The sequence below is a fragment of the Heteronotia binoei genome, chromosome 9 (assembly GCF_032191835.1).
Source record: "Heteronotia binoei isolate CCM8104 ecotype False Entrance Well chromosome 9, APGP_CSIRO_Hbin_v1, whole genome shotgun sequence".
Lineage (NCBI taxonomy): Eukaryota > Metazoa > Chordata > Lepidosauria > Squamata > Gekkonidae > Heteronotia > Heteronotia binoei.
The window spans coordinates 65,123,277-65,149,207 of NC_083231.1; the positions used below are offsets into that span (position 1 = coordinate 65,123,277).

General features: G+C 43.2%; 1 protein-coding gene across 4 annotated transcripts in view; it reads left to right on the forward strand.

Annotated features, from left to right (window-relative positions):
- LOC132577189 (ETS-related transcription factor Elf-2-like) overlaps positions 1 to 25,931 on the forward strand; it is a 63,317-nt gene that overhangs the window by 6,192 nt on the left and 31,194 nt on the right. For all 4 annotated transcript variants that reach the window (XM_060246765.1, XM_060246766.1, XM_060246768.1 and 1 more), the window contains exons 2-3: positions 17,195 to 17,414; positions 18,291 to 18,456. In XM_060246765.1, the coding sequence (XP_060102748.1) occupies positions 17,340 to 17,414; positions 18,291 to 18,456 (241 nt within the window). In that variant the 5' untranslated portion in view covers positions 17,195 to 17,339. The remainder of the gene's footprint in view (positions 1 to 17,194; positions 17,415 to 18,290; positions 18,457 to 25,931) is intronic.

Sequence of the window (25,931 nt, forward strand, 5' to 3'; positions counted from 1 at the left end):
GGGAATAAAAAAAGGGGGGGAACTCAACCCAAGATATGGCTATGATTCATGAGGATCAAGCTGTCAAAATAAATAATTATAAAAATACAAGTATTTATTTATTATGGTGTAATAAATTAGTAAAAGATAAAATAGGGTTAAAAATGGTCCACATATCAGACTCTTGAAACTTTGTACATACAGAGATAATAGTTACATATATACAATTGATGTATGTATCTTATTATCAATAGACCATACATGTTTCAGCTCCCTAGGGCCTTCCTCAGTGGTCAATATTATTATTATAAAACAACACATCCAGGAGTAAATTTATGAAAAAAGATTTTCTTTAAAGCCAGGTGTTGTTTTCTCTTATGATGTGCAATTACTGAAAGTTTACACAGTAGGCCATAGGTGTTATCTCATGGTAACTGCACATACTCTCCAAATTGTTTTTCTGTGGTACCAAATATCCAACGTGTGTGGATGTGTGTTGCTTCTTTTGCTACTTTTGATGGAAGTGACACACATCCACACATGTTGGATGTTTGGTACCAGTGCAGTGCAATTTGGAGAGCACGTGCAGTTACCATGAGAGAATAGCCATGGCCTTCTCCACTGAGGTCTCTGTGGTCACCATCAACATAACCTCGAAAGGATCCATTCCTTGAGCAACTTTGTCATTAACCACCAACAATACCTCTGTCTTTTCTGGACAGAATTTCCGTTTATTAGAAGAAGATGAAGAAGAAGATATTGGATTTATATCCTGTCCTCCACTCCGAAGAGTCTCAGAGCTGCTCACAATCTCCTTTACCTTCCTCCCCCACAATAGACACCCTGTGAGGTGGGTGTGGCTGAGAGGGCTCTCACAGCAGCTGCCCTTTCAAGGACAACCTCTGCCAGAGCTATGGCTGACCCAAGGCCATTCCAGCAGGTGCAAGCGGAGGAGTGGGGAATCAAACCCGGTTCTCCCAGATAAGAGTCTGCACACTTAACCGCTACACCAAACTGGCCCTCAGCCATTCTATTACCACAATGATCCCTTAAATTGTAGGCAGCCAAGACAGATATTTTAATACAAGGGATGATTATGTTCTCTATAACCAACTCTGAATAGTAACCTGACTATGACAGTTCATAGTAGTTGGGGATTCGGGACAATCAGATCGCCCCAGGTGAAGCTTGTTACAGAAGGTAATGGTTACTTCATGCTTTGCTGTAGTTGACTGGCTCTGTTTTATGCTGATTTTGCCTAGTGTCTTTTGGGATGGTGGTCTGTTTGCTGTTATTTGCTCCTGGCTATACTACACATAATGCCAAATGATAATTATTACTATTTCTTGGACAGAAACAATTCAAGGAAATAAACCTTCCATACATTCTAGAGCAGTCGTTGTCAGTGGTCTCCAGACAAAATAAGAGTCTTGTGGCACCTTAGAGATAATGAATTGTCACATGAAATGAGTCAGAACTCACTTTGTCATGGACAAGAACCAGGACACTCATTTGGCAAAAGTAAGCATTTGTAAGCTAACAGAAGAAGGGGATGGCAAGAAAGCATGACAGAAGCCACTGGCCTGGCATTCCAGGGCATAGATGTATTACATTATATTTCAGAGCACAGATGAAAATAAAAATCCAGGCAAAATAATAAATTGTCCATCAGAAGTGATATGGGCCACTCTCAGCAACTGAGCAAAGTAGGATGAAAACAAACACCTGTGAGAAGGGACAGCTACTATCTGTAATAAGCTACTCCCTCTTGAGTCTGACAGTATCAAGTTTCCACATGAATTCTAACTCATCCTGGAGACTGCCTTTGAATTTATTATGTTGATACACTGCTATCTTTACCTGCTAAGAAGTAGATGACTTAAAAGTTTCATTTTTAATGTTTCATTTGGGACCCAGTCTATTTCTTCTTTTTTGTATAGTGAGTTCAGTTTGGCCAAAGTAAGTAGCAGAAGGGTATTGCTGGCACATAATGCATATTTCACCTAAGAGGGTATGGAGATGAATGTGCTAGCTGAAGGTGTCACTGTTATTGCTAGGCTCTGTGATAGTGTCTCTTGAGTAGATATGAGGACAGAGTTGACAGTGGGGATAGTAAAAGAATCTAGTCCAGGGGTGGCCAAACTTGCTTAACTTAAGAGCCACATAAAATAAACATCAGATGTTTGAGAGCCACAAGATGTGAATACTACACACACATCTTTATTAAAACTCTTGATACTTTATTTGCACATAAAGATAAAATACATATGTATGCACTTGACAACACAACCATGCTAGAAGACTTTTTTAAAAACAAAATTTGGGAAGAACAGTCCCCATAAGACCAGCATTGGGAAAGGTTTGAGAATTATTTTTTGGCACCAATGGGAGGAAGAAACATACACATACCATATAAATCACTGACCACTGTTGGCATCATTATGCATCTCTCTTTGCCTTGACACTAAGGTTAGTAAATACAAGAGCTATGAAACTAAGGGGGAACCCTGCACAGTCCTCTTTAATTCTGTCCCTCCTTCCAGTGGCTCCTTTAGCTCTTTTACTCTCTTTTCCTACTCTAGGTCTCCAGGAGACCTCTGTGGTGGAGGAAAAGAGCCTGCAGGACTACTTATTTCCTTCTCCTCTGCTTCACACACAGTGAAAATAGTCACCTACCTATGGGTCAGTGCTCAGAGGCTGACTGACACTTACTTGAGAGTAAGCCTACATTAAATTCCTTAATGACATCTAGGAGCTGCACAATATGTGTGAAAGAGCCACATGTGGCTTCCAAGCAACAGTTTGGCCACCCTGGTCCAGCCCATGGGTTTGCATTTCTTTTAGGTGGTTCAGTGATTCTGGTAAAGCTGTTGCTTCAGGTTGGGGTGATGGTCTATAAGTAATGACAGGGGCCTATTTCTCAAGGTTTGTGAGAAGGAAAGCCCATTTTCTAAAAGGGGTGTAGATGTTGGTTTATGTGCTGCAGAGATTTTAGTTGTGAACTGGAGGGGATGACATGCTGTTGGATTTTCCACAGGATCTGTCTTGTAGGTGACTACTGCATCTGGCATTGTCCATCTATCTCTTTACTTCCTTTGATCCATATTGTAGTTTTGGGAATGCTTGGTGTACATTCTGCAAGTGCTTGTGATGGTCAAGTGTCGTTATATCTTAGAGTTTTGTTGCATACAAGAGATCATGTAGTATGCTCTGGATAGTAGCTGAAACAATGTATATTGTGATCAGGTGTAAAATGTTTGTAGTGTAGTTGTATGGTACGGTCTGGAAAGTGAACCTACTCATAATCAATAGTTAAAAGTGTAAAACCGCTCTGGGGATTTGGGATTGTGATGACTTGGCTGCCTGCCTGTTTGTGCTATGCCCAGCCAGCTTCTGTGCAGACCTGCAGAAAAGTTTGATTGTATAGAGGAACAGATACATCCTCAATCTCTGTCAGTGTTTAGGATTATGTTAGCCTACTTTGCTGTAGCTCCCTATTACATTCTGTATCAGGTTTGTACTAAAATTATTTGCGCGTATGTGTGTACATGTACGCGTGCCCTATGGTAGTTGCACTTTCCAACTCTTCCATTGGCTTTGGTGTGCACTCCATCAACCTTTGGCCCATGAACTACCACTCAAAGTATGTTGCTTTCCATTGGCTGAGGATTGAGGCACTGCTCTGCAGTGGAGAGAAAGAAAGCCTCCCTCAGTGGGCTGATGGAGGGAGGAAGGAACCCGCCACAGAAAGCCTTACCTCGATTGGCACTGCTTCATAGAGGAGATAAAGAAAGCCTTCTGTTGATAGGCTTTAGTGTAGCCAGCTTGGATGGGAGACCAAGAGGAAAGCTGAGTGGGTGGGATGAGTATGCAAAACCACTTGGGTCTTCCTGGTGAGTGTGTAAAAGGAAGAGAAGCAGCAAGAGTCCCTTTGTTTGTTTGGAGGGAAACTCCATCCCCCTAGACTGCTCTGCTTTTGTTTTCCTGTTAGTCTGAAGAAGTTGGTTGAAGCAGCTCCAGTGAGTCAGTTGCTCCAATGAGATCACAAGTGTGTGCATGTTGTGTTTATTTGGCTGCTTTGTGAGAGTGTGTGCGTGCATGTTCATTTTCATTTAGTGGAAGTGCAGTTAGCTTGGATGGGAGACTAAAAGGAAAGCTGAATGGGTGGGGTGAGTAAGCAGAGCCACCTGGCTCTTCTTGGGGATTGTGTAAAAGGAAGAGAAGCAGCAGAGTCCCTCTATTTGATTGGAGGAAAACTCCATTCCCTAGGCTGCTCTGCTTTTGTTTTCCTGTTAGCCTGAATGTTGCAGGATTTCTTTTTGTACCCCCAGCAGCATAAACCCAAAACAAAAACCCAGAAACCAAAACAACCTCTAGTTATCAGAAGGCTAATACACACTTAATAAAAGAAAGGCTTTATTAAACTCCAAGTTTCTCCATTAGACAGAAGGTTTAAAATATATGGATAGAAAAGCAAAACAGAAAACATTAGGGTTTGTAGAATCTTTCGGGATCAAGTGCCGTGTTCTACTGGAGAAAGTTTTCCTTCCAGACGTTTCGTTCTCAGCTGCAGAGAACATCCTCAGTGGCGTTGCAGCCGGAGCAGGCGCTCAGATCTTCTTGGCTGCTGTGCATTGAGAACGAAACGTCTGGAAGGAAAACTTTCTCCAGTAGAACACGGCACTTGATCCCGAAAGATTCTACAAACCCTAATGATGTTACCAGCCGTGAAAACCTGAAATCTTTGAAAACAGAAAACAGTTTAGATAACTTTCACAAAACAGTTAGTTAGAATTCAGTCAAGCATAAAGCATAAAATACAATAAAGCAGAGAGCATACAGAAAAAGAGGGGCTTCACCCTATTAGTTATATTTTCCCATTTAAAATATAAGTTCCAAGTCTCTAGTAGATGCTAAGCTCTGTATTCTAAGTTTGAGCATTAGGCTATGTTTGAGGCTTCAAACAGGAGATGACAAAATCAGCAAAGGCTGTTAATTTTTTGGATTGTCCAGCAGGGAGACTGTCTCTCATGCAGGCCAGCCCAATTAGCTTGGCATGATCATACCCAGAGGCAGCCTCTGGTGCCCAAAGTCCAGAGCTTTTAAAAGGCGTGGAGGTATCTTACCATCTTTATCTTATCAGATAGTATCTCTCCAGCTGCATTCTAATATCAACAATCATGCTGCCAAATGAAAACATTTAAGGCTGTGATTGGCTTAACAGTTCACTTCTACCTTTAACCTACTTTTACAAATGTCTAGTCCTCTTGCTTCCTGCCATACTATATAAGGATCATACCAAATAAGGCCTTTCCTTACCTGAGATAGCTTATGAACTTTCACACACTAACCTAGATTCTCTACTCATGCTTTTCTCTGAGAGAAATATAGATGCTTAAGGTACTGAAGAGCTCTTACTGCCCATTGCATAAGAGTATGGCTGTCAAGCATGCGATTTTCAAAAGAACAAGTCAAGTAGATAAAAAACTACGTTTATTGCTAAATCGAGATGCTCTCTTGGTTCAGGACCTTGAGAGTGATGCTAAAAACACATTGATACAATTCTTTTAAGACATACTTCAAAGGATCCTCAAAGGAGGGGGTAAGGAATGCCAGCCAACACATAAACTATCATAAATGTCTACGTTCCCACAATGTTATCAGTGTCTTGTCCTTGCTTTTCCAGATGGCCTACACTCCCATGTAGGAATGTATGGGAAGGTGTTCCTTCTTCTCCTCTCGCTGCTAGTTTCGTTTCACACTATTCTACTACCCAAAGCAATAAAGCAAGAAGGGGAAAGGGAAAGCTTTATGGAGGGCCCTAAAACCATAGATAACTATTGAGCTTTTACCATGTTTGACATATTGCCCCCCTTTGCTCAACCTCGGGGCTTATGGGGAAACGCTCTGTAAAATTTAGTGATTAACTCAGGTGCTGATACATTTTGCTCTGCTACCCATTCATTTTGACTGGTAGGGAAGTGTTTCCACTTGTTCAAATAATACAGCACTCCACGCTTTATTTTTACATCTAAAATTTCTTGCACTTCATGATTACTCTGATTCCCAATCTGGATAGGTTGTGGAGCTGGAGGTCAAGGGTGCCAAGGGGTGCCACCCAGGTCTCTGCGCAGAAGACTGCAATGAAAGACAGGGTGTACTTTACTAAACATTTTGGGTAATTCCAGTTCTACCGTCACCTTGTTGATTACCCTCTTTATTTTGAACGGCCATAAAAACCGATAAGCCAGCTTCTTGGGTGGCTGATTCAGTGGTAAATTTTTGGTCAAGACGAACACTGTATCCCCCACCTTAAAATCCCACACTGGAACATGGGATTTGTCATACTGCCTTTTGTAAGCCTCTTTAGCCGCTTCCAAGTTTTCTTGTATGAGATTCCAACTCTTCCCTAATTTCCCCCACCATTGCTCAAAAGTTGTGGGATCTCGGGACCCCTCCCTCCTGGCAACAGCGGGACGGGCTTCCCTTTGTAACCATTCACTATCTGGAAGGGTGAAGCCTGGGTTGAACTGTGGACACTATTTTTATAACCATACTCAGCGAATGGCAGCAGATCTACCCAGTTGGATTGTTGATGATTCACATAACCCCGTAAATACTGCTCTAGCAGCGCATTCACTCGTTCCGTCTGGCCGTCCGTTTGGAGATGGTAAGCTGAGCTCAAGCCCTGTTCTATACCCATTAATTTGCAGAACTCCTGCCAGAAGTTGGCAACGAATTGCGGGCTGCAGTCACTAATTATCTTATCTGGAAATGAGTGGATTTTCACAATGTGATGAAAGAACAAGTACGCCAGTCTCTTGGCTGTAGGTAGTTGCGCACATGGGATGAAATGCGCTTGCTTTGAAAAAGTGTCTACTACTACCATAATTACTGTTTTCCCTTGCGAGACAGGCAATTCCACTATGAAGTCCATGGACACTACGGACCAAGGACGGTTTGCCGTCTCTAAGGGTTTTAGGAGACCAGGAGGTTTCTCCCCCCCCCTCCTCTTAGCCATTAGACATATGGGGCAGGAGGCCACGAATTCGGATATGTCCTTTTTCATAGAGGGCCACCAGAATTGCCTATTGATTAAGTGTAGGGTCTTCACATACCCAAAATGTCCCACCAGTTTGTTGGAATGACAAAAGTGTAAGACCTCCGCACGGAGGCTCTTAGGAACATACAATTTACCATCTCTGTACCAGAACCCATCCTCCCCCTTCTGTATCTCACCAGGCCAGTCCTTCCCCTCGTTTTCAGTTTCTATGGCCAGGCGCTCCCCCCCCCCCACCTCTCTGCAGGAAGGTTCCGCTTAGACCTGGCTCGGGTAGTTACCATGCCGGCCACCTGAGTGGGAGAAATCAGGGAGTCTACTACCTCCTCCTTTTGACTATTATGCTGGGGAAGTCGCGAAAGGGCATCTGCCAAGAAATTCTTAGTCCCCTGGATGTGTTTCAAACTGAAGTCAAATTTCGAGAAAAATCCCACCCACTGGATTAGCTTCTCAGTGAGCTTACGACGACCCGTAAGTGCCTCTAAATTTTTGTGATTGGTCCAAATTTCAAATGGTAGTTTAGCGCCTTCTAACTGATCTCAAGGTCTTTAGCGCGTAAGTTACTGCAAATGCTTCCTTATCCCATACAGACCAGTTACGTTGCCCATGGGAAAATTTAGATAAAAATATGGGGGTTTAGATAAAAATATGGAGTAGAGGTCCATCAGTGGCTATTAGCCACAGTGTGTGTGTGTGTATATATATATATAAAATTTTTGCCACTGTGTGACACAGAGTGTTGGACTGGATGGGCCATTGGCCTGATCTAACGTGGCTTCTCTTATGTTCTTATGTTCTTAGAGATGTAAGCACAAGGTTTCAATTGCCCTTCCTCGTCCCTTTGCATGAGAATTGCTCCTACGGCGACGTCGGAGGCATCACATTGCACAATGAAGGGTTTGGGGATCGCTTGGACTTCCTCCACCATTAGGCAAACCTTTTCATTCCAGGGCGGGGGGTTAGGTCCCCACTCTTTTTCCCACCGATGGGTTCGGCATTTCACATCAGTGAATTCTATGGTCTGGTCCCCCCATCGGATCTCTGGCTCATGCTTCGCTAACCAACCTACCCCCAATACCACGTCATAGGAAGAGGAGGGGGCTATCACAAAGATTTCATGGTCCCAGTGGTCTTCGATGCCTACTGGAACTAATTGGGTTTTCAAAATACAAGGTTCCCCCTTCATCACCGACCCGTCCATCTGTTCAAATTAGATAGGGTGGGGGAGGGAAGTTGTGGGGAGTCCCAAAGCTTCCACCAATTTAGGGGTGATTATGTCTCTCGTACACCCCGAGTCAATCATGGCCTTCACATGAATAAACCTTCTAAGTTTGCAGTTTAGCAAAGTCAGTGGAACAAAAAATAACGATCCTGTTATTCTCAGCCTGAGCGGTGCCGGTGATTCTGCAACCTGATGGCTGGCACCATTTAGAGCAGGTCGGTCTCGTTTCCTGCCGGCTCATCCTCCCAGGACATCTCACTCAGCTCATCGATGATGATGGTTTCCTCCCTCAGGATTGAACTCGCCGCCATGCTGCTCTTTGCTGCATCCTTAGGGCGGCTGGTTGTCTTCTTCGGCGTGGGGGTGCTTGTCTTTGTAACGGCCAACGTCGGTCGTGGTGGGTTGGGGCAATTGACGGCCAGGTGGTTCGGGTCCCCACAGCAAAAGAATTGCAGGCGGGCGGGATTTTTCCCACTCCCCCACCAACTGGGTCTTCTTTGCCTCCATTTTTACCCCGGCTTTTGGGTCATGGGCTCCCTTACTGCTTTATTGTTGGCACTGCAAGGCCACTCTCTTCATGTTGGTTTCTACTTCGCCAGCTAGTTGCACCCACCCTATCAGGGTGGTCGGTCTGGCTTGCGTTCAGTACACTAGCGTTCAGCTCTCTGATGAAGTGCTCGATTTTCATCAGCTCGCTCCATCCCCTCACCTTAGCTGCGTTAGAGCGGAACTCGGCCGCATATTCGCGGATCGATTTGGAGCCTTGCTGGATGTCCCTAAGGGCAGCCAGTGCACGGGTTTCCTGCAGGGGATCTTTGTACTGGGTCAGTAGCTCCTGAAGAAAGGTAGCGATGTCATCCAGCTCCGGGCTCATCAACTCGTACAAACTCACGTACCAGCGCTTAGCTGCCCCTTTCAGTTTCCACCTGAGGTAGTCAACCCTGCTAAACTCATCTGGGAAGGTGTTCCCCCAATAGTGCATGTAGCTATTGGCTTGGATGGTGAAGTATTCCACTTCTTCTGGGTCCCCATCAAAGGTGGCATCCAACTCTCTTCTGTGTCCCCCTTCTTGGAGAAGGGGCACCCTCGCCGGTTGCGCCCTGGATGGGATCACTGAGGGTCTAGCTGCAGGCGGTTGCAGGATTCCCCTTGAGTCTATCAGTCTCAGGATACAATTGACTTGCTTACTGAATTCTTTGCCCATGAGGGTGGCCATCGCTTGCATCTCGTCCTGCAACCCCTTGGCGACCCCTTCGACCTCCCTCCTCACCATCAGGCAAAACTCTCGGGCCCCTTCGTCTTCTTCTTCCCCAGGACCCGACGGTTCTTGGTATCCTTCCCCCTCTGCCTCCAATAGGGGGGCCTCCGCTTCTGCCTGTGCTGTAGCAGCAGCGCTGCACTCCTCCCCGGCTTGTCTGTCTCATCAGCTCCCATAGTCATTCTCACCCAACGCATGTGTCTGGTCAAAATGGTCTCTCTGTGCGCCGGAGCCTCATCCATCAAGGTGGTAGACGTGCGCGGTTGCCACTGACGGGGGGTGACCAAGAGTTGTTGGATATGGAGGGGTGAGCCTCTCCCTGCGACTCTCCAGGTGTCCAGCACGTGCCACAATGGTGTTGGTGCTCTTGCCCCTTCTTCAGGTTCTAGAAGTTCACTGCTCTCTGGAATCTTTTCAGCCATCCGGTTACAAAGTTGCCAGGGCCGTTAAACTTCTTCTAAGATCACTCTCAAAATGTCAAGCATGTGATTTTCAAAAGAATGAGTCAAGTAGATACAAAACTACATTTATTGCTAAATCGAGATGCTCTCTTGGTTCAGGACCTTGAGAGTGATGCTAAAAACACATTGATACAATTCTTTTAAGACATACTTCAAAGGAGGGGTTAAAGAATGCCAGCCAACACATAAACTATCATAAATGTCTACGTTCCCACAATGTTATTAGTGTCTTGTCCTTGCTTTTCCAGATGGCCTACACTCCCATGTAGGAATGTATGGGAAGGTGTTCCTTCTTCTCCTCTCGCTGCTAGTTTCGTTTCACACTATTCTACTACCCAAAGCAGTAAAGCAAGAAGGGGGAAGGGAAAGAATAACAGAGCCAAACTACACCGACTCTCCATGATGTTTCACAGACCAGCTTTATGGAGGGCCCTAAACCAATAGATTATCATTGAGCTTTTACCATGCTTGACAATGGCTACCTTCAGAAAGAGTTCTTGTGGCCAATTTCATAAAGAGTATAGTTAATTTCATAAAGAGGGCCAACTCAAAAGAAATACTTCCACACTGAAGTAGTTGATTGACATGCAGCAGATGCTTACATTCAGCGGCTCCAGTGAGTCAGTTGCCCCAGTGAGATCACAAAAGGTGTATCTGTGTGCTGTGTTTAATTTGGCTGCTGTGTGTGTGTGTTCACTTTCACTTGGTGGATGTGCAGCCAGCTGATGTTGGGTACGAGGAAATGAAGACTGTATTCAGGGGAACTGCACCACTGTATTTTTATTTATTTTGGAGGGGGGATGGGAAAGTCTCCCAGCTCCACCCCAAAGTCCCCAGGTATTTATTTATTTAATTCTATTTATATACCACCCTCCCCACCGAAGTACGCTTAGGGCAGTGAGTTTGGACCTGGCAACCCTACAACCCTGAGTTGGACTTGGCTTGGTTCTGTCAGTAAAAGACGGGGGTGGAGGAGGCCCTTTCCAGACCTATTTTGTCCTTTGAGGGAGAGCTCATTGAAGCCAGTCATGACTGGAGTTGCCAGCTCCAGATCGGGAAATTCCTGGAGATTTTGTGGTGGAGTCTATGGAAGCTAGACTTCAGGGAGGGGAGAGGCCCCAGCTGAATATAATGCCATAGAGTCCACCTTCCAAAACATTTATTTTCTCCAGGGTGGGGAGAGAGATCTGTTGTCTGGAGTTCAGTTTTGATACCAGGAGATCTTCAGCTTCTACCTGGAGGTTTTGTACCCTAGACTTGGCAGAACCCTCTGGATGACTTGATGCCACCTGATTGGCATGACTTAACTAGGTTTGGCTGCCTGCTCCTGTTCAGCAGCAGCCTCCCCATGACAGTCACTGTGATGTAGTAAAAATAACAGGAGGGTTGTACACAAAAACACCAAAACGAGCCCGAAGGCAAACAACCACCACAAAAGCTGCGTAATATTTATGATATTTATTGACAACACTTAAAATTTATTACATATGCTGACTCCTTGAACACCTTGAATTTGAGCACTATACATGGAGCTGCCGCTTCCAGTGTTCCAAAGGCTCAATAAAGACTCAATGAAATCAGTCCTTGTCCAAGTAGGATACTTTGGAACTTCACATGGACTCGTTTTGGAACAACGTTTGTGTCCTCCTTGGGCAAGGACTGATTTCATTAAGTCTTTATTGAGCTTTTGGAACATTGGAAGCGGCAGCTCCATGTATAGTGCTCAAATTCAAGGTGTTTAAGGAGTCAGCATATGTAATAAATTTTAAGCTTTGTCAATAAATGCTTTAAATATTATGCAGCTTTTTTGGTGGTTGTTTGCCTCCGGGCTCGTTCTGGAGCCACTGTGACGTGGCAGTTAGTGGTTCAGAGCAGAGTCTGCCAGACCCAGGTTCCTACTGTAGAAGCTGAGTGATTTTGGACCACCCAAATATTTTCAGCCTAACCTACCTGACAGGGTTGTTGGGTGGATCAAAAGGTGAAGTGGAAAATGATGTAAGCTGCTTTGGTATTCACTGCAGAGAAAGATTGTCCTTTTCCTAGGTAGAGGATGAAGGGAGGGTGTGGGAAGCTGAAGTCAGAGGGGCAGAAAAAGGTAGATTGGTGGTTCGCTGGGAAGGAGAGAGAAGATTGCCAACTCCATGATGGGGGAATTCTTGGGTGGAGCCTAGAGAAAGATGGGGTTTGAGGAGAAGTGGGAACTCAGACAGGTACAACGCCATAGACTCCATCCTCCAAACCAGCCATTTCCTCCTGTGGAACCATTGTTGCCAGTCTCCACTTGAGGCCTAGAGATCACTCGGAATTACAACTGCTCTCCAAATGGGCAGATATCAGTTCCCCTGGAGCAAATGGTACACTCTGTCATTATACCCTGCTGAGGTCACCCTCTCATGACAGCTGCTGTGACATGGCCACTGGCACTTTAGAGCAGGATCTGCCAGACCCAGCTTCTTGTTGTGGAAGCTGATTGGGTGATTTCAGTCCAGTCACAGACTTTCAGCCTAACCTGCCTCGCAGGGTTGCTGTGCAGATCCAAAGGGGGAGAGCAGAATGATGTAAGCAGCTTTGGACCCTACTGCAGAGAAAGACTGTACTTTTCCTAGGTAAACGCTGCAAAGAGGGGGGAGCAGAAGGAAAGCAATCTACCCCCATCTCTTTTGCCCCAAACCCTTCTTTCGCAATCTAGCCACTTCTCTGATTACCTACTCCACACTTACCCACTTTCTCCATTTCCCTTCCCAACAGCTGCCTTCTCAACATACCTTGACTTCCTCTATCTTTCCTTTACCTCCCCAGCACCCCCCACCAAGGTCACAACACTCACCCACAGCATATTTCTAGTGCCTGCTGTATTTCTCCTCACAATGGGCCTTATTACTAGTAATACCTGAATAAATGGGAAAGCTGCAAGGGCTTGTGAGAGTCAGTTCATTTCCCCATGTATACTCTTCTTCACATTATTTCCTCTTTCTCTCCTCTTGACATTTCCTTATGTGTCTCCTTTCCCTGCTTCCTTCTTTTTCTCACTCACCAAACACACTTCCTGCTATATGCCCTTCAGTTTTCTGCTTTATTTTTTATTTTCTTAATTTATTCACCGCCTTTCTCTCCAATGGGGGCCCAAATTACCTTGCATCATTTTCTTGTCCTCTGTTTTATTCTTACAACAAACCTGTGAGTTAGATAAGACTGACAGGCCCAAAGTCACCTAGTGAACTTCCATGGTGGAATTGGGATCTGAACCTGGGTCCTAGTCTGATACTTTAACCAGTACGTGACACTGGGTTTCAGCTTTCCTTCTTCCAGGGAGCCCCTCTCTGGTAAAAGCCTAGTCAAGTTGCAAAACTCATATGGCAACGAATGGCTCAGATGAGTTTGTGTGGTGGCCACTGCGTGGGCCAGCCAAGTTGTGCATATTCTCTGGAGGCTGCCACTGGACCAAAGCAAGTTGTGTGATGTCAGGTCATAACCATACCTTGGTTATGACAAGTTCCTTCAGAGCTGTTCTCTCAAAAGGAGTTCTTGAAATAGCTTTCTCAGCCTCACCTATCTCACAGGGTATCTGTTGTGGGAAGAGGAAAGGAAAGGAGATTGTAAATCACTCTGAGTGAAGGGCAGGGTATAAATCCAATCTCCTCTTCTTGATGAGTTGAGCAAGTTATGTGGTGGTGGCCACTGGGACTGGCCCTTGATGGGCCAGGGCAGGAGGGGAGCAGGGACAGACTGGGAGGCCAAAGTAGCCCTGGAAATGGCCCTGACCCTCCCCTCCACAATGTCTTTTACTCACAGAAACCAAAGTTTGAAGGCTAGCAATATTGTACTAAATTCGAGTCCAATAGCACCTTAGAACTGGTCTGGATGAAGCAGAAGCTGGAATTAAGATTGCCAGGAAAAACATCAACAGCCTCATATATGCAGATACCACTCTAATGGCAGAAAGTGAGGAGGACCTAAAGAACCTCTTGTTGAGGGTGAAAGAGGAGCGCACAAAAGTAGGCTTGAAACTCAACATAAAAAAAAACTAAGATCATGACATCCAGCCCCATCGCACCTTGGTAAATAGAAGGGGAAGACATGGAAGTAGTGACAGACTTTGCATTTCTGGGATCCAAAATCACTGCAGATGGTGACTGTAGCCATGACATTAAAAGACGTTTGCTCTTTGGGAGCAAACCCTCATTGCTTTGGGTTTCAATTAGGGTTTCCAGCCTCCTGCTAGAGGCAGAGTTTTCCCTGATTTTGGGGGGCCCAACCTGCTGCCATAGAACTAGCCAGAAGTGGCATTGTACTGGGCACATTGCAGAGGGGGGACACTCTAGCACAGGAGTGTCAAATATGTGGCCCGGAGGCCAAATTAGCCCCCTGGAGGGCTCCTATTTGGCCCCCGAACAACTTGCTCTTGTCTACCTCCTCCCTCTCTCTTGCTTCCTTCTGCATCTCAATTTGCTTTGCAAGGCTTGCTCAATCACACAGGAGCTAAAGAGCAAAACCTCTATTTTATCCTCACAATGACTCTGTGAGGTAAATTAGGTTGAGAGTATGTCACTGGCTTAAGATAGTGAGCTTTCATGGTAGAGAGGGGATTCAGCCCTGGGTCTCCTGCATCCTAGTCTGATACTCTGACTTCTGTACTACACCGGCACTCTGTATATTACTAATATATAAATATTCCTAACTACCTAGCAGCCAAACAACTCAGGAATGAAAAGGAACAAGAAAGTAAAGCAGCACTACTCTACTGCTAATATGCAGGGGTGGAGACTGACAGGGTATATACTCAGAACACACAAATGCTGTTCCAGAGTTGGAAAGAGCTTTTTTCTTTTGCTTCTGTCTTATAGGATGTATCCAGGTAGTGAAAAAATGCTTGTAGGCCCACTTTCTTTTTACTTGATAGTGCTGTTGTGCTTTGTGCGCCCATCTTCATTTATGTATGTGTCTGATGAAAGTAACAACCCTATGTGTGAGATTGCAGAAAAAAGAATCAGGCAGGACTGTAACAGGCAGTGGCTCCTTGCTACACATCACTATCCTAGAAAATAAGACAGTTCTCCAATGAAATCAGCCATTCAACAGGAAGAAATGCTGCTGGAAGAGCAGTATATTCAGGATTGCCTTATTGGTTTTCATCATTTGGCTGGAAAGCAACAGGAGGAAAGAACCCCAACAGACTTCTGTTTTTTGTCTCTTGCCTGGTGGTAGATATGGTTCCCTTAGTGAAATAAGAGCTAGAATTTCCTACAAATAATTAGGCAGTTTCCCCAGTGGTACCTCTTGTTTCTTCAAACGTAGATTGAGCACTTTGGCAGAAATCCATGCAGTCCTATGGCTCTTGTGACCCTTAAAATAGGTTGTCTACCCTTTTGCAGATTATGCAATAAATGGTTGTGGTATGGGGTTGTATTCCCTGTGATGGTTCTCTAGAGGTACTCCCATGTTATAGGTGGAAAGAATGTGAAATTATTCTTAAGTGATGTGGAGAAGAAAAAAAATATCATGAAAGAAAGAACAATAAATACTTTCTCTTTCTTGTCTATAGAGGATGATTCTCTTAACAAGACAGCAAAGAGAAATGCAAAGAGACCTATGCATTAGGGAAATGGATACAATATTGAACCACTGAACCAAAAATTCTAACTTTCTAGTCTCAAAATTTTGGATACTAGCCATAACAGATTACTTACTTCCTCTAACCAGGTGTTCTGTATAGAAGCAGTTGTATGGTGGTAAACTCAATAGTCATTAAATATTTGCAGTGAGTGTAATCTAAGTATGTAGTAAGGGCTGGGAGATTTTCTGTGTAGAGGTGGTTTTGGTTTAAGCAAGTAGGGTAATAGAAACAATCCATTTGATCATGTATTATATAGATCTTGCTAGAGAGATAGAGATTACTAAGAAAGATGGAAGATACTGATTCTTAATGCATCTTGGATTTTGTTTTACCTGAGCTCTGTCTTTGCTATTTTTAATTGTTTCTTCCCAGGTGGACTAGGCAGCAGAACTACAACAAGGGGGAAGTGGTTGATGCATTTGCTCTCAATGTCAGTGCTGTTTATCTCCAGAGAAAGTGAGGCTGTCATGGAAGTTAGTCATGTCCTGACCCTGAACAGGAAATCATTAGGTTGCTATAGAAAGATTTCAGCACATGCATTGTTGCTGGTAGTGTTGCTATTGTTGCACCTGACCTATAGATGCACAGTGTGGTTAACTGCCTGTACAACTTTGCACAACCGCTGGAATAGTGATTGATTAGTATAGCAGAAAATGTGAGATTTATCTTTCATCTTACCTCTGTTTCCTCTTTGGAAGGCTATAAAAATGGTAGTGTAGATGGGCTTGTCTGTCAGGAATCCAAACATACTGTTTATTGGAAACACTGCTCTAGTCTTAACTTGGAAGTGAGCAGAGTCTTGTGGATGAAGAAAAACATTATGCATGTGATTAGGGGTTGTAGAATCTTTCGGGCTCAAGTGCCGTGTTCTACTGGAGAAAGTTTTCCTTTCAGACATTTTGTTCTCAGCTGCGGAGAACATCCTCAGTGGCGTTGCAGCCGGAGCAGGCGCTCTGACCTTCTTGGCTGCTGTGCCAAGAAGGTCAGAGCGCCTGCTCCGGCTGCAACGCCACTGAGGATGTTCTCCGCAGCTGAGAACGAAACGTCTGGAAGGAAAACTTTCTCCAGTAGAACACGGCACTTGAGCCCAAAAGATTCTACAAACCCTAATGATGTTACCAGCCGTGAAAACCTGAAATCTTTGATTATGCATGTGCTTAGAGGTATTAATTTTTTTTTAATGGAAGGGTGTAGCTTGCATCAGGGGCTCCCTGCCTTTAAATTAGACTAGGTCATTGTTCTATTGAAACAGAGTTTGGTTGGTTCAGCTCAGTATTCTGTTATCAGAACACTTGAGTTCTTTAGGGCACCAGATACTAATAGTTCTTGTATGAAACATATTGATAAGCAATGCTGAGTATATATGAAAATCTGAAACAAAATTTGGACAAACAATTGCAAATGTAATTTATCTGATAGAAATAGATTCTTCTCCAGATCTGAAATATAAATCTGTAACTGTCATGTGATGTCATAACAGTAAGTCTATTCAGAGTATTAAAAGTATCATATTCCTTTTTGTTTAATTAACTGATATCCTGTATTGATGTACATACTTTTAAACTCATATTTTGACTGACTTTTCACTTATCTCTTTCAGGATTTTTAATCACAATAGCAAAGAAGTTGAATTTTGGAAACATTTTCAGTTGACACTTCCTATATCTCAAGCTTCCAGCATTGCTATCATTGGGAAGATTTGGCTACTTTGCCATAATCCTTGTAATCATTCCAGGGAATGCACCATGACATCAGCAGTAGTTGACAATGGAAGTTCAGGCCTGGAATTTGACAGCAATGGAGTACAAATTCAAGGCGAGGTCAGGATATGTTAAATAGTCCATTTTCATGTAGTCTTCATAAATGTTGATTAATGAATAGTGGGGGTGCAGGTTGTAAAGGAGACTGTTTAGTGAAGACTTGTATAGTTTATAATAGGAGGAAAGGTGGTGTCTGATGTAGTGCAGGTTTGATGAAGAAAATACATGCATTGTAGTTAGTGATCTTCATGGACAATTTAAATTATGGGTTCGTTTCAGCAGAAATTTCTGCTGACACAAGCAATTTCTAACAGTAGATGTGACTCTCTTACCCTCTCTTCCCATTGAGTCCCAAACAACCCCCAAGGCTGCTCCTAGACCAACACAAGGAACCCCCAGAAATGGCATGGGGGAGGGACTGGCAAAACATCCCACCACCTCTGGGTCTGTCAGCAGAAATCCTTCAGGGAGTTCCCCCCTCCCGTCTCAGTTTTGGAAAAGAACATTCTAGCTTTTGTGTTCCAAGATAATGGCAAATATCTATTCAATAGTCAGAAGAACCCAAACAACATGGGAATTGGCAGTGCTCAGAATCACATATATGAGGTTTAACTATCCCATTGAATTTTAATTTAGAAGTAGTTAATTTCGGCTATATTCTGGCCATAATTATTTCAATTAACAATGTTTCTGTAATTGAGCAATTTGGCATTTGTTAGCTGCATAAAGACAACACATTGCTTATTAATTACATGCAATGGATTCTACGTATTAGGAGTGCTGTTATGCATTTCTGCTATGGCCATAGGGCTGATAATGTTCCTCACCCATTTTAGTGGTTGCACACAGATTTATATTAAAGTCACTGAGGGGAAAGTAGAAGGGATGAATTCAATTGTGATGATGAACTACTGACACACTTTCTCAACCTTATAGGAGAATGACCCAGTCTCTGAATATCCAGCAGTGATTGTAGAGCCAGTGCCAAGTGCCAGAGTAGAACAAGGATATGCTGCCCAGATCTTTGTATATGATGATGAAACTTACCTGCTACAAGATGTTGCAGAAGAACAAGAAATTGAATCTGAAAATGTAAAAACAGGTAGGTTAAAAACATTCATTTTGTTAGGGCTCTTAAAGCTTTAATTAATTGATGTGTTTTACTAAAATTTTAATCTCATATTAAAATATGAAAAACAGGAGTTATTAATAACAGAAAAATCCAGCCATTGTGTGTACTGCACAAATATTCCACCTCTGTTCTTACTGTGTAAAATTTGGTGAAGAAACTTTATTTTCCTTTCAATTAATATTCAGAGCTAGCAGACGGTTTGCCTCCTGGGGTGTAAGATTGCCGTCACTTTCTGTCTGACAATTAAAAACACAGTGAACTAGCAAACAGAACTTGTTAAAACTGGCATTTTGTTTAAACTTGGATTTTTCACAGTGCTGATGGCTTTTAAAGTTAATTTTTCAGACTATTCTGGTGTGCGGTAGGGTAGGGAACAGCTCTGGTTCCGAAACTGGATGAAAATATTAAATATGGTAATTCCTTTAAAATTAAGAAGTAATGTACAGTTTTGTAAGGAAACTACCCAATAGCTTGTCCTGCAGGATTATTAAAAATATTTTCATTGAGACTTTACATACTGTGTAAGCATCATTGTTTCAGTTAAAGCCATGATAATCAGTTGGTTAGGATCATCAATTAGATATTTTTTGGCCAGACGTTTTAAATCTTTGCTGTTTACCCATCAGTCTAGTATCTTGGCTGGGCCATGAATATATTTACTTTAAAAACACACCTTCCTCTAAAATTAATTAAATATTTCTATATATGTGTCTAGTTTAGATAGTACGGATGTTCTGCATAAGCTGTTAATACAATGAGAATACTGTTTAGTATTAAAGTTGTATATGTTCTGATACAGCCAGGAATTTGTTGCAAAGAACACACTGTTCTCATTAGCAGAAAAGTGTATCATGATAGGGCTACATATGTTTATACTGACAGAATTTATATCCTGATTTTCTGCCCAAACAGTCCTATACATATATAGGCAGATATGTTTTAAATGCTCATTGAACTTTTTGAACTAATAGTTGTAAAGAAAAAAGAAGAAAAGAAAGGGGAGTTTTGATGTCATACCTTCCTTCCTAAGACAAAATAAAGACTGTCTCTTGCTGAAGAATAGATTAATAGAGGAGTTGTCACTTGACTTCAAATGAAATGTAACTTTGTTTGTATCACATTTTCAAGAATGGGTGATAACTTGATTTTTTCCCAAAACAATAAGATCATGTGAGAAGTATTTTCTTTTTAGTAAGCTGATACTTCTAAACATTCAACGTTTTCCTGTTCTTGACTTCACATCAGAAATCCTTCCTGTGGCATAAGCAAAGCCTTTTAATTATAAAAATATTATTGCCACAGAGAGGTAGAAGCTTCTTCATGATTACCACGTGGTAGAAAAAAAACCTGAGGCGGAGAACAGTATTGGTATGTATAACATTTTTGTATTATTACACATAGATAAATTGAACAATGAAATTATAAACAAGGGTGGGTTAGAAAGACACAGAAAACCCTTTAGCCCCTTTGATAAAAAGTGCTAATTTATATTCTGAAGCAAGTTTTCTTTCTTTTTCAGATTATATCAGATCACTACAAATGCTTATAACCTTCAAATCTTCATTTACTACTTTGTCAATTTCATAAGCACATATTTGAAATATTTTCCTCTGAATTTTCATCTTCCTATTAGGGTATAATTTTTTTTTACATTTTTTGTAAATGAACTGTAGTAGTGATGTCCTCTTGATGATGTAATGCTAGATCAGATGGACCTTGGCTTGATGCAACAAGGCATGTATCTTGTGATTAAGGGAACTCTTATGGAACAATTTAATATAATAGAAGTGTTCAATCCAGTCCTCTGATTTCAATTTTTTGATATAAAATGAACAGTAGGGAGATTATTTTGCCATTTATTCTATCAAGATACTGCTTGAAGAATCTGTAACATTGATTTGTAGGCGTTACGTTTTTTATCTTGTCATGAAATCTGTGTTTTAACCATTTATTTTCGGAATACTGAATTTCTAAATGTGTTCTTCTCCATTCCTGTTTCCTTGGTAGTTAAAGTTGGTATATGGCATTAACAGGATTTTTGTTTGAAATGGACAAGATTAATGAGCCAGTAGAAGACCTTGGTACTCAAGTTTTCAAAGCAGGGTGAAAAAGCAAACCAAAGTACTGCAAGTTGAGCTCCACCGGCAAAATTGAGCTTTCTTATTTCCTCCCAGGAATAGTGTTGTGTAGGCTTCCCAACCCCCCCGCCCTGCTGGGGGACCCCTGGATTAGCAGCTTCATCCCCCACTCTCCAAAAATGTGGGGTGGGGGTGGGGAAACGGCTCGGTGTCTCTTTCCCTGCCTGCCTTCCTCCCTTGCAGGCTTTAGGCTTCTCCCTTCCTCCGGGTCACAAAGACCCGCCCACCGCCGGCCTGCTATTCGCTCCAGTCCGGCCTCCCTTCGCGAGGTGCATGCTGGGACTCGTAGTCCTTGCATCCTCTCCGGCTGCCACAGGCGTTTCCTCGGAGGGGGGGGGAGCTCTGCCCCCAGAGGACCATGTGCGTTTCTACCTCCGGAGGCTTCAGTCGCTGATTGAAAGGCTTCCTCTTGGGATGGGGTGTCTGTGTTACTTTGAAGAAGTTGACAGCAACTCGTGAGTAGAGAGGCCAGTCCCCCTTCAGTGTTGCCAGAAATGGGGGGGGGGTCTGCTGAGTACTTCATTATTCTCTATGTGGAGATCGATTCTCATAGGGTATAATGGGGAATTGATCTGGAGGTTTCGGGGGCTCTGGGGGCGCTGTTTTTTGAGATAGAGGCACCAAATTTTCAGTATAATATCTAGTGACTCTCCCCAAAGTATCCCCCAAGTTTCAAAACGATTGGACCATGGGGTCCAATTCTATGAGCCCCAAAAGAAGGTGCCCCTATCCTTCATTATTTCCTATGGAAGGAAGACATTTAAAAAGGTGTGCGGTCCCTTTAAATGTGATGTCCAGAACTCCCTTGGAGTTCAATTATGCTTGTCACAGCCTTGTTCCTGGCTCCGCCCTGATGTCTCCTGGCTCCACCTCCAAAGTCCCCAGATATTTCTTGTATTGGACTTGGCAACCCTAGTGTTGTGTGTAGTGTGGAAGTCCTGGAAGGGGCTGATGAAAATCATCACCCATCTCCACCTAGAGTGCTCTATTTGGATCAAGTACTTTCTGTACTTTGGATTGAAGTACTGAGAAATTATCTGTATATAAATCCAGATAGCTGCAGTTTAAAAAGACTGCTTTAGATAGCTAAAGTAGTTTTACAAATTAAGTGTTTGTCATTTCTAAATATGAAGATTGCTTTAAACGCTAAAACAGCTGTCATTGAAGAAACACAATTGTAAGTTGCTTTTTGACTTTGGGGGAAATGTAGGAAGCTGTTTTGGAACAGATCCAGTGGAAAGTTTCTGCTGATTGAAGGACTTTCCATCAATGGAGTGTGACTTCCTTCTCTCTCCCCTGCCTTTCAGGCTGCACTCCCAAATTGCCCCTTGAAATTATATTTCTGTTCCTGGGACCGCCCTGCTACAAATGAGGGAATTTTCAAAAACTGTCCCATTCTGTCACATATCCTGCTGGATCCAAACTTGTGCATGAAAGCTTTTGCATATATTCATTCATAATGATTCTTGATTCAGAAGAATAAACAACTTGGTTGTCACTTGACTTCAAATGTTCTGATACAGCCAGGAACTTGGTACTGCCATAGTAATTCATATACTTAATAGCTTATTTTAATTGCAGATCATTATATAGTGAGGGAGAAAGCCATGAACAAATTTCCTATGTAGATCTTGCCTGCTTTTTAAAATATAAATTTCATTTCTGTAGATGCTTAGAATTAGTATGTTTAAGACCTTACCACTCATAACTGAACAGTGCTGTTTGAGCTTTAGTATAGTACATGGGTTGCAAGTTTTCAGATTCTACTGGAGTTTTGTGCATGCTTATGTAAGACCTGCATTAATTGGATGTAACTTTATATATATATATATATATATATATATATATATAGGGCCTTTTCACACTTACCAGTGGAAACCGGAAGGGAGTCGGTATTGTGCTGCCTTGCAGTAATCTGAGACAGGGATGGGAGTTTTCAGACACATGGGTTTTTCCCCCGATAGGGTTCCGTGATTGAACTGAGCCATTTCACACTGTTCCGCTTTCATCTCGCTTCCACCAGCGCTAGCTGTTTTCGCCTGCCGGCGTGCGATCTCCGGGGTTTTGTGGTTTTTTTGGAACTTCAGGCTAAGATCGCAATAGCGCTATAGCGATGTCTCACAACAGCACCACCATAGGGATGCCTGGGCTCCATTGAGATGCCAGAAATTGCCGCCGCTGAAACTTGGTAACAGATGCCCCATTGGATACACAGTTCAAGCGAGAGATCAGGACACCAGCATTGGTCTGTCACCTGTTGCAATCACTTCCATGCCCACACAGGAGTCAAGGGAATGAGATTGGTTTGTAGGTGACTCTGAGGCACATTTTTTTAGGGGGGGGGGCTGTTTCCACCTGGAGAGGGGTTGCCCATAGGGCATCAGGTTTCAGCGGGAGAACAGACCAACAGTGATTGGTGAGAAAGATGGTTTGTGTGGAAGGCTATTGTTCTATTAGTTCTATTGTTGTAATAGTCATGGTTTCCATCACAACAGTATTGAGACTTTTTGGATTTCATCATCTCCCCATATTGCTAGGAGATCCAGAATCTCCTGCTCACTCCAAACTACACCTCTTGACCCACTCATCCGCCTCACAATTCATGACAAACCACTCACCAACCTATTAAACCAGACAATCCGCTCACCAACTACAACCCACAGAAATCTGTGGCTTCCCCCCCTGACGTTTATACCTGCTGCAGCTTGGCACAAGTCACTTTCCAGCCAATAGCCTGTGGGCATGGATGGGTGCACATCAGGCTAGGTTGGCAACATCTGTCTCACCAATCACTGTTGGTCTGTTCTCTCGCTGAAACCTACTGCCCTATGGGCAACCCATCTCCAGGTGGCAACAGCCCCCCCCCCAAAAAAAAATGTGCCTCAGAGAAACCTACAAACCAATCACATTCCCCTGACTCCTGTGTTGGCATGCAAGTGATAGCAACAGGTGACAGACCAACGCCTGGTGTCCTGATCTCCCGCTTGAACTGCGTATCCAATGAGCCACCTGTTACCAAATTTCAGCGGTGGCAATCTCTGCCATCTCAATGGAGCCCAGGCATCCCTATGGTGGTGCTGTTGTGAGATGTTGCTATAGCGCTATTGCGATCTTAGCCCGACATTCCAAAAAAAAAAAAGCCGGAAGATCGTGCACTGGCAGGCCAAAAAGGGTGTGAAAACTGCTCCCGGATTAGATACTGGACATTTCACACAGCACTCCATACCGATTTCAACCCAGAAGGAGCGGTTGAAAACTGGAAGAAGCTGCTCTTTGTTAGTAACGACTCAGGCATGCCTCACTACCGGGACAGCCGCGGGACTGTGTGAAAAGGTGAGAGTATTCCGGTAGCAGCCAGTTACTGAGTCGGGTCTGTCTGAAATGCCAGCAGAAACCCGTTACTGTTCAGTAACTGACCAGCTTCCATACCGGAATACATAGGCTGTGTGAAAAAGCTCATAGTATTTAAGGACATTCCCGCATGTATGTTTAGCTATAACAAGTGGGGATTGTGAAGACTTGTGGGGGGAGGGAAGAGGATATCCTGTTTCTTAACCCCCAGCCTTTCTGCCCCATCTTTCTCTGCATCCCTGTTCAACTTTTTTGCCATTGTTGCTGCAGTTCCCACTTTCTCTCCCCTTTGACAGCCTTCACTGCCTTTGGCTCTGCTTTCCTGCTGGTTCTGACTCCCCTCATCGCTACTTCCCTTTCCTTATGCTGCTTCCAGATTCCCCTTCTGTCCTTGTTCCCCTTCTTCCCTCCATGGGTCCAACTTTCCTATCGCTAGCAGCTGCTTCTGCCCTCCAGCCTCCTTGTGGTGGTAGTGTAGTGCAGACAACACAGCTCAAAATAGTTTGTTAGCTCAAGTGCCCCCTCCATGCTGCTCTTGAGCGTAAAATGGACTGCAGACATTGGGTAAGCAGCCCTTTCTTGTACCTTTTCAGCTTTTTACCAATGCATCGCCAGAAGCAGTACACCTTGTATTCAATGTTCTCTCTAAGCTGCAGTCTTGTGGACAGAAATTCTAATTTGTAAGCTACTGGCATTAAAGTTGTGAGCTACTGCACAAATTATTGTGCTGTGGAATCATCCTCCTGAGCCAAGACAAAAATGTGTGAGCTGAAGGCTAAAAATCTATGAACTAGCTCATGCTAACTCAGTTTAGAGGGAACACTGCATGCATTGTTAACCCTCCCTCTGCCATGCATGTATGAAAATATCATGGGTTTATCTAATTAATTTCTACGTAGCCTTTCTCCCAATGGGGACTCAAAGCGGCTTACATAATTCAGTTTTAAGTTTTTAAAATATTTTTCTACAAACCTGGGGTTATCCTTGGATTTGCTGAACTTTATTGGCAGCTTTATGGCCCTGTTTTGTTTTATCCGCATGGTGTGTTTGAGCAGCCATCGATCCCTATTAAATATGTAGATGAATGGGACTGGGCAGCAGTGCTTAAAACTGTCTGCATGTTTACTCTGTTGTAAAAATCACTAAATTCAGTGGGATTTGTTTTCAGGTAAGTGTGTTTAAGATTGCAGCTTTCACCTATTGTCTGACACTCCTTGTTGCTGAATTAAGTTTTGGTTATACTTATTAGAGATAATGCAATTACCTTTATGCCCTGGTTGCAAGTTTACAAAGGCATATGATGTAATACTGGATCAGATGGACCTTGGCTTGATGCAACAAGGCATGTATCTAGTGATTAAGAGAATTGCCATGGAACAATTTAGTATAATAGAAGTGTTCAATCCGAAATTTTTCACCAAGTGTGCAGTAATCCTTGGCTTTCCCTCCCATATGACCAGTGTTCTAAATAAAATAACACTATCAGTAAGTACGAGCTGTAATTTGAGGTTAGGTGCCTGATTTACACATGCAGAAGAATGATGTAGAATACTGAATAAAGTGGACTGCATTACTGTAGCCAGTGGATTCCACTTTTGAATGTTCTTCACATACACATAGGCAGGTTTTGCTAGGTCTCACTTTGGTGCTTGCAAAGGGGACTACCTTTACCTTTTTGATAAAGAACATTTCAAAAGGTGATCCTCCACCTGTACTCTTCCTCTTGGATGTGTAAATTAGCCCTTGGCTTAGTAGATTGTAAGGAAGCACTGCCATCTGCTATGCTTGTCACATCTTTATATCTTCCACATAATATGATTGGGTTGATGACTGCTGTTTAGATAACGGGACTAAAAAGGAGAGCTGTTTGTTCCACGTCTGCCCCTAGATTCCAGAAGTCTTCAACGCCACAGCCAAGGAACTGTTGTAGGACACTGCACAGGGGAAGACTGCCTT